Here is a 9,121-nt window from a genome sequence, read left to right as displayed (position 1 = left end):
CCTCCAGTCCAGCAGAGAGTAGCTTCACTCCTAAATCTCCTGGATGATTGTAGCTCAGGTCCAGCTCTCTCAGATAGGAGGGGTTGAAGCTCAGAGCTGAGGCCAGAGCAGCACAGCCTTCTGGTGTGACCAGACAGCCTGACAGCCTGGAAAACACACACACACACTCCCAACTTGGTTTTGCAACAGAATATCATCAGTCCACAGTGAGAAAGTAGTGCTGAATGTCGGTGTTCTGGTTGGCTTGAAAATACACATAACAGTATGTGCACAAAGACCTAAATTTTCATCTGTTGAACAAGTTGATCAGCACTGACCCGAGAGTCTCCAGTTTACAGTTTGGACTCTTCAGTCCAGCAGAGAGCAGCTTCACTCCTGAATCCTCCAGGTCGTTGTTGCTCAGGTCCAGCTCTCTCAGACTGGAGGACTGGGAGCTGAGAACTGAGGCCAGAGCTTCACAGCTTCTCTCTGACAGCTGACAGTCACTTAGACTGAATAAATATTTTCAAGGAAAAATAATCAATAAGCTTAAAATGCTTCTATTTCATCTATTGTCGAAATGATGACTTTTACTGTGCACAATTTATCAGGTTAGTCATGTACTTACAGAGCTATTTTGGAGGCTTTAACCACCGGCAGCAGCCCCAGAAGAGCTTCCTCTGAAGCAGAGTACTTCTTCAGGTCAAACACGTCCAGACCTTCTTCTGATGACAGTAAGATGAAGACCAGAGCTGACCACTGAGCAGGGGAGAGTCTTACTCTGGAGGGACTTCCTGAACTCAGGTGCTGTTGGATCTCCTCCACTAGAGAATTGTCATTCAGCTCATTCAGACAGTGGAACAAGTTGATGCTTCTCTCTGGAGATGGATTCTCTCTGATCTTCTCCTTGATGTACTGGACTGTTTCCTGGTTGGTCTGTGAGCTACTTCTTGTCTGTGTCAGCAGGCCTCGTAGGAGATGCTGGTTGGTCTCCACTGAAAGGCCCAAGAGGAAGCGCAGAAACAAATCCAGGTGTCCATTTGGACTCTGTAAGGCCTTGTCCACAGCACTCTGGTAGAGGTCTTCTATATTTCTTGATGTGATGGACGATGGGGAGGTCAGCTGTTTTTCTGTCAGCAGATTCACATCAGAGTTAACGAAGGTCATAAATACATAAACTGCAGCCAAAAACTCCTGAAGGCTCAGATGGACGAAGCAGAAAACCTTGTCCTGGTACAGCCCACGCTCCTCTTTAAAGATCTGTGTGAACACTCCTGAGTACACTGAGGCTGCTCTGATATCAATGCCACACTCTGCCAGGTCTGCTTCATAGAAGATCAGGTTGCCTTTCTCCAGCTGTTCAAAAGCCAGTTTTCCCAGAGACAGGATTATCTCCCTGGTCTCTGCAGTCCAGTGTGGATCTGCCTCAGCTCTGTCATGATACTTGATGTTTTGCACTTTGGACTGAACCACCAGGAAGTGGATGTACATCTCAGTCAGGGTCTTGGGCAGCTGTCCTCCCTCACTGGTTTTTAACATGTCCTCCAGAACTGTAGCAGTGATCCAGCAGAAGACTGGGATGTGGCACATGATGTGGAGGCTTCGTGACGTCTTGATGTGGGAGATGATTCTGCCGGCCTGCTCCTCATCTCCGAATCTCTTCCTGAAGTATTCTTCCTTCTGTGGGTCAGTGAAGCCTCTCACCTCTGTCACCATGTCAACACACTCAGGAGGGATCTGATTGGCTGCTGCGGGTCGTGTGGTTATCCAGAGGCGAGCAGAGGGAAGCAGGTTCCCCCTGATGAGGTTTGTCAGCAGAACGTCCACTGAGGTGGACTCTGTAACATCAGTCAGGATCTGGTTGTTGTTGAAGTCCAGAGGAAGTCGACACTCATCCAGACCGTCAAAGATCAACACAACCTGGAACTCATCAAACCTGCTGATTCCTGCGTCTTTGGTCTCAGTGAAGAAGCCATGAAGAAGTTGCACCAAGCTGTACTTTCTCTCTTTCAGCAAATTCAGCTCTCTGAAAGTGAATGGAAATGTGAAGTGGACATGCTGGTTGGTTTTGGCTTCAGCCCAGTCCAGAGTGAACTTCTGTGTTAAGACTGTTTTCCCAATGCCAGCCACTCCCTTTGTCATCACTGTTCTGACTGGTTTATCTCTTCCAGGTAAAGGTTTAAAGATGTCTTCAGATTTTATTACTACCTCTGCTCCTGCAGGTTTCTTGTATGCTTTGTCAATCTGTCTGACTTCATGTTGAGTATTGACCTCTCCACTCTCTCCCTCTGTGATGTACAGCTCTGTGTAGATCTGATTCAGAAGAGTTGAGTTTCCTGGTTTGGCAATCCCCTCAAACACAAACTGAAACTTCTGCTTCAGGTGAGATTTGAGTTCACGATGGCACACTGCAGCAAAGGTTTCTGAATGAACAAAAAACAAAGAACACTTACGTTACAGTAAAATGAGAAATGTTAACATTTACAGGTGAGTTTACTGTACTTATGTCACAACTCCAAGGGTTCCTCTCCAAAACCCTTACTCTCTCTCTCACACACACGCCCATATTTATATCTATTTTTCAAATATATTTTTCTTAAGCAATAGCAGCTACCGTGTCAACTGTATACCCCTCAAACAAAGGGGCAGTTGGACATTTCTGGTCTGAAGATCATTTCACAGCTTTGACACCTCACTCATCAAGGTGATAAACTGCTGCTTACCTAAGATTTCTACTTTTTCTTATTTAAAATCACATTTTAAACTAAACTGGCACCCAAAGCTATAGGCTTTTGTTATTTATCTTATCTTATCTTATTTATCTTAATGATCTTCTCAGACACAGTCATCTCTGAATGCTCCAAAGTTAACTTTGTATCACATAAGGCTAAGTGCTATGCGCATTACTATTTTTATTTACATGCTACCTCTTTGTGAAATTTCCTATGACTATGACCGCAATTTCCACTGAAATGCCCCAATTACCCAACTTAACATACACTACTCACAAAAAGTTAGGGATATTTGGCTTTTGGGTGAAATTTATGGAAAATATAAAAAGTTCATGCTACAGTGATATTATATCATGAAAGTAGGGCATTTAAGTAGAAGCATACACTGGTGATTTCCTCATCTCAAACAATTTCATAAAAACAAAAGCCAACAACAGTTGTGGATATACCACAACAAAAAATGTCAGTGTCAATAACTTGTCATGTGCCCTTGAGCATCAATTACAGCTTGACAACAACGTCTCATGCTGTTCACAAGTCGACTTATTGTCTGCTGAGGCATGGCATCCCACTCTTCTTGAAGGGCGGCCCTCAGGACATTGAGGTTCTGGGGTACAGAGCTCCGAGCCTCTACACGGCGACTCAGCTGATCCCATAGGTTTTCTATGGGATTCAGGTCTGGAGAAAGTTCAGGCCACTCCATTTGAGGTACCCCAGTCTCCAGCAGCCGTTCCCTAATGATACGACCTCGATGAGCTGGAGCATCAAACACCTGATGTGAATTTTGCCGTTAAACTCCTTGTTAGAGAACAGCAACTTGTGCAAAAAGTACTGAAACATTGAACAGTTGGACATGTGCATTCAAAAGTTTACAGAAGGTCACATTAAGTTCACCTGTAAAGGTTATAATGCATTTTAGGTTCATCCTGAAATTTCACCCAAAAGCCGAATATCCCTAACTTTTTGTGAGTAGTGTATGTAATACATCTAACAGCCAAATCACAAATCATAAAACTAGTAGCTTGCATGAAACCCATCAACACATCTATTTTTTATTCATGTAGCTACAGCTGTTCACGCTAATCACTACCAAAGTGATATAAGCAATAGTAATTACGCTTGAGTTGCCAATGCCAGCATGGCAACTCAAGAAGACAGCCACAAATAACAACAAACAGGCACCGGGTGAGACAACAAGAGAATGCAAATGCATGCAAATGAAGCATGTGCCACATATGACATGAAGGCACGACAACTCAAGTGCAGCAATCAGGAAGCTTGTCCATGAGTTCTGTCACACAAGCAACATAACATAACATAGTTCCTATATAGCCCACTTGGAGCTAAATATGTAAATGCATAGACATGCCTGCAAGCAACAGACTCCAGGAGCAAGAGTGAAACTTAACACTTTTATATTAGCAAGTCTGAATGCACAGTGAGAGGGCAGTCCTGAAGTCCTTTTCCCCAGCCACATTCATCAGAGATCTCAAGGCATTCTCTGGACATCTGGGATATACAGTCAGCACTTGTGTCAACAATCTCATTCTTTTGGTCACTTCCCAGATCTTGTGACCATAAATAAGTGTTGGAACAAATATTGACTGATAAGTTGAAAGCTTTTCCTTCTGATGCAGCTCCCTCTTCACCACAACACTTCAGTACAACAACTGTATGACTGCAGCATCTGTCCAATCTGTCTGTCAATCTCTGACTCAATTTCACCCTCACTTGTGAACAAGACCCTGAGATATTTGAACTCCTTCACTTCAGGCAGTAGATCACTCCTAACCTGGGCAGATCAGCCTTTTCCGACTTCTGTGCCAGTCAAGGATTGTCCAAAACAAACACCATGTTTGAGCATCAGGACTAAGGGCCAACAATGATCGATTTTGTAGTCAGTTCTTCAGACCTTTGGTCTGGGGGCAAGGTGCTGGGAGTGGATGAGATCTGCCCTGACTTGCTGAAGACTATGGATATTGTAGTCATGAATTCATTTCTATTCAATATTGCATATAAGGTGGAGTGGCAGAAAAAGGTGGTTGCCATTTTTAATAATGGAGACCCAGGAGTGTGCTCCAACTATCTATCACATTGATCAGCCTGTCTGGGAAAGCTTATACCAGCATGGAAGGAGACTCCGGCTGATCACTGAACCTCAGATTCAGGAGGAAGAACACAGATTTCTTCCTGGCTGTAGAATAGTGGGTAAACTCTTTACCCAGGCAGGGATACTAGAGGGGTCATGGGAGTGTGACAATCCAATCTATATGTGCTTTGTGGATCTGGAGAAGGCCTCCAACCGTGTTCCCTTGAGGTGCCCTGTGTTAGGAGTTGCAGGAGTACAACATACCAGGTTTACTGCTGTAAACCATTTGGTCCCTGTATAACCAAAAGGACAGCTTCATCTACATTCTCAGCATGTCAAGTCAAGCTTGTTCCGAGGTGGTGTTGGACTCTACCAAGGCTGTGCTTTGTCCCCAATTTTGTTCATGATTTTTATGGACAGGTTTTCAAGGCACAGTCAGGGGGTGGGTGTTGTCCAGCATGGTGACCTCAGTTTGCATCTCTGATTTTTGCAGATGATGTGGTCCTGTTGGCTTCACTGAGTTGTGACCTCCAACATCCACTGGGACAGTGTGGAGCAGTCAGGATGAGTCAGTACCTCCAATGCTTGCAATGTTTGTCCTTCATAAAAAGGTGGTGTGCCCCAACCAGATTGGGAGTGAGTGACTGCCTCAAGTGGAGAAGACAAAGTATCTCAGAGACATATTCCTGAGTGAGGGTAAAATGGAGCGGGAGACTGACAGAAAGAATGGAGCAGTGTTGTGATGAAGACAGAGCTAAGTCAGAAACAGCTCTAAATTTACTAGTCAATCTTCGTTCCAGCCATTACCTATGGTCATTAGGTCTGGATAGTGACTGAAGGAATTTGATCATGGGTACAAGCAACAGAAAGCACAGAGTGGCCTCCTCAGGGAAAGAGTGAGGAGCTCAGACATGCAGGAGGAGCTCAAAGTGTCCTTTTCAAACTGTTAACAGTTGGTTAGTCATTTTACTGGAGGCTCTCCAAAAAAAATATGAAATGTGACTCCATTATTTTACAAATAAAATGAACACGATGCCCCTGTGACTATATCCCCGTTTGGTGGTTAAAAATGTCTATCAAATGATTTGTCCAAATATTTTAGCCATTGTGAAGTATTCACAATGGCAGTTTTCTTCAGCTGAGATTCACTTCCAAAATTAGACCATTTTTTTCACATTCAGATTGAGAAATATATTTATGCTTTAAAGTTCTCCGGGTTAAGGTTAGGGTTAGGGAACAGTCATTCCCTTTACTCGGGACTCAGCAGAAGAAATATCTCCAACCTGTAGTTACTGCAGAAAGGAGGAGACATGACTGTATCACACCAGTCCTACCTGCCTTTTACTAGTTGTCTGTAAATGTCAGATCTTATTGTCTCTCATGAATGTGGCATGCCTAAGGTTTTTCTTCCTAGCCAGGTTATCTCTGGAATTTTTCCTTGTTTTAACGGAGTATCTAATTTTTAGTGGTGCCATAAAGCTGCTTGTTGACTGGCTAGATATTAGCAGGCTTTTATCTATCATGAATGGTCAGACAGTTTTTGTGGTGAGAGGCTGTAGAGATAAACTTGCACTGATACATTTCTCATTTCCCAAATAAATGTTGGTCTTTCCATCATGCCAAACCTGTTAAAAGCCCCTTCTTGCTCTGCAGGCAGTCAGCCAGCTCCTCTAGCTTCATTTTCCTCAGGAAGTGCAGAGTGATCTGCAGAAAAGCCTCTCTGCTGCTCCTCTTCTGTTCCTCTTCCTCATAGTCCATCACTTCCTCATCTTCCCTTTGTTTCTCTGGGTAATCCGGACTCAGAAGCTTCTGGATTCTTTTCAGCTCGTTCCTCACAAAAGTTAAAATGCTCTCTTCAACCATCTGGAGAAAACAAATACACATGCGTTTGTTTGTATACTTGTATACAACATATATCAATTAAACCCCTCCTAAAATTGGGGAACACATCAGACAACATCTTACAGAGAAAATGTTATGACCAGAATGGTTGTTTTTTCATTTGATTCGTAGATGAAGTAAAAGGTGTTACTGTACATTTACACACCTTAAATATGAGGTCAAGGTTTGTTTGATGCTCCTTGGCCGCCTGCCCACTGGGAAGCTCTGAGCTCTCGTGATGGTCTCTGTGGAAAACACACATACACACACACACACACACACACACTGTAAATACCAATCTGATCCCTGAAAGTGAAGGAGCTCAATCGGCAGATCAGTTCTGTATCTCATCATGACCTCTTACTTCTGCTCAGTAGAGCCGAATAACAAATTATTTTAAATTCTTGCCTCTGTTCAGAAGAGTGGTGTCCATGTTTGAACTGAACAGGTAAATCCTTCGACCAGTCACTCTTCATGGACACACAGCTGGGTTCAGGGGAGTGTGGTCTCTCCTGCTGGACCCTGGTAGAGACAAAAGATCATCTTCAGAGGAGCAGTAGAACTTAGACCTAAACCTAGAGAAGGCTGAAGCAATCAAAGCACATCTCATTACTAAAAATACCTATCTTAAAAAAAGCATATGGCATCCCATAATAATCCTAGAAATGAATCAGTAGCTGGTCAACCCCAATGTAAATGCTGCTGCTCTGAAGAAATGTAATCAAGGATCATTTGTATCTCATCATAACCTCTTACTCCTGCTGTTATTCAGCTCTTGATCCCTGAAAGTGAAGGAGCTCAATTGGCAGATCAGTTCTGTATCTCATCATGACCTCTTACTTCTGCTCAATAGAGCTGAATAACAAATTGTTTTAAATTCTTGCCTCTGTTCAGAAGAGTGGTGTCCATGTTTGAACTGAACAGGTAAATCCTTCGACCAGTCACTCTTCATGGACACACAGCTGGGTTCAGGGGAGTGTGGTCTCTCCTGCTGGACCCTGGTAGAGACAAATGATCATCTTCAGAGGAGCAGCAGAACTTAGACCTAAACCCAGAGAAGGCTGAAGCAATCACAGCACATCTCATTACTAAAAATACCTATCTTATAAAAAGCATATGGCATCCCATAATAATCCTAGAAATGAATCAGTAGCTGGTCAACCCCAATGTAAATGCTGCTGCTCTGAAGAAACTTCATCAAGAGATCATCTGTGTCTCATCATGACTCAAATTCTTACCTCTGTTCAATAGAATGGTGTCCATCTTTGAACTGAGTAGGATGATCCATAGACCAGTTACTCTTCATGGACACACAGCTGGGTACAGAGGAGCCTGGTCTCTCCTGATGGACGCTGGTAGAGACAAAAGATTATCTTCAGAGGAGCAGTGGTACTTAATCTGGAGGACTTAATCAGTGGATATCTCATAATTACCAACATCTAGCTAATACAAAGCATACAACAGCACATAACCTTACCAATTAAAGTAGCAGTAGCTGGTCAACCCCAGTGTAAATGCTGCTGCTCTGAAGAAACTCAATCGGCAGATCAGTTCTGTATCTCATCATGACTTCCTTCTTCTGTGCAGTAGAGCTGGATAACAACCCTTCTGTTTTACATTCTTACCTCTGTTCAGTGGAGTGGTGTCCATCTTTGAACTGAACAGGATGATCCATAGACCAGTCACTCTTCATGGACACACAGCTGGGTACAGGGGAGCCGGGTCTCTCCTGTCGGACCCTGCTAGAAACAAAACATTACCTTAAGAGGGGCAGTGGTGCCTACATTAGAGGAAGGGGAAGGACACTATTTCAAATCCAAGGTATTGTTAGGAAATTCAGTGCAGAGTGTGTGTGTTCAGATGCTACATGTCAGCCATATAGTAACATAAAGCCATAAAGTTTCCTTTTTCTGCTGCCTAAAAATGCTCAGGTTTTCTTGTTGTCACAGTAACAGAGGTGTTCATTCACTTCTATGTTTGGCATTGAGCTCATAGTTAGTGCTGCTGTTGGACTGGACTGCATTTTACTGCCAGCTGTTTCCACTATTCTGTCACCCCTTATTTATTTATTTATTTGTTCACAGTGGATAGAAAGTAAAGAAAATAGACAAATCATACAAAAAAAAAGGAAAAAAAACAAACAAACAAACAAAAAAAAAAAACGGGTACACAGAATCACACAAGACATACACATACCGTCAGAGCCAGTGTGCAAAGAAGAGAAGTTGGTTACTACAAAGTGCCAGTGCAGAAAAGTGCTAGTGCATGTTTACAAAGTGCCACTGCAAATGAGAATTGCACATTGCTCTTGTCCATCTATATTGCACAATGCCCTTAGAGAGTGCTAGTGCATATTACACGTGCTGCTGCATAGCGTCGGAGTATATATAAACAAGAAAGGATTGCACATTGCCCAAATTTGCATATGCATATTGCAAAT

At 43.1% G+C, this 9,121-nt stretch overlaps 1 protein-coding gene across 1 annotated transcript in view; it reads right to left on the bottom strand.

Moving 5' to 3' along the window:
• The window catches only part of LOC115355619 (NACHT, LRR and PYD domains-containing protein 12-like), a gene marked incomplete at its 3' end in the record, with an annotated part of 97,579 nt that overhangs the window by 68,547 nt on the left and 19,911 nt on the right, over positions 1-9,121 (bottom strand). Inside the window, exons 15-20 of the mRNA XM_030046476.1 lie at positions 8,307-8,423; positions 7,251-7,256; positions 6,848-6,896; positions 6,426-6,663; positions 3,745-3,756; positions 608-2,387 (exon numbers count right to left, since the gene is read on the bottom strand). Of these exons, the coding sequence (XP_029902336.1) occupies positions 608-2,387; positions 3,745-3,756; positions 6,426-6,663; positions 6,848-6,896; positions 7,251-7,256; positions 8,307-8,423 (2,202 nt within the window). The remainder of the gene's footprint in view (positions 1-607; positions 2,388-3,744; positions 3,757-6,425; positions 6,664-6,847; positions 6,897-7,250; positions 7,257-8,306; positions 8,424-9,121) is intronic.

This window comes from Myripristis murdjan, chromosome 23, assembly GCF_902150065.1.
Source record: "Myripristis murdjan chromosome 23, fMyrMur1.1, whole genome shotgun sequence".
Classification (NCBI taxonomy): Eukaryota; Metazoa; Chordata; class Actinopteri; order Holocentriformes; family Holocentridae; genus Myripristis; species Myripristis murdjan.
This window is presented reverse-complemented; position numbering and strand designations above follow the sequence as displayed.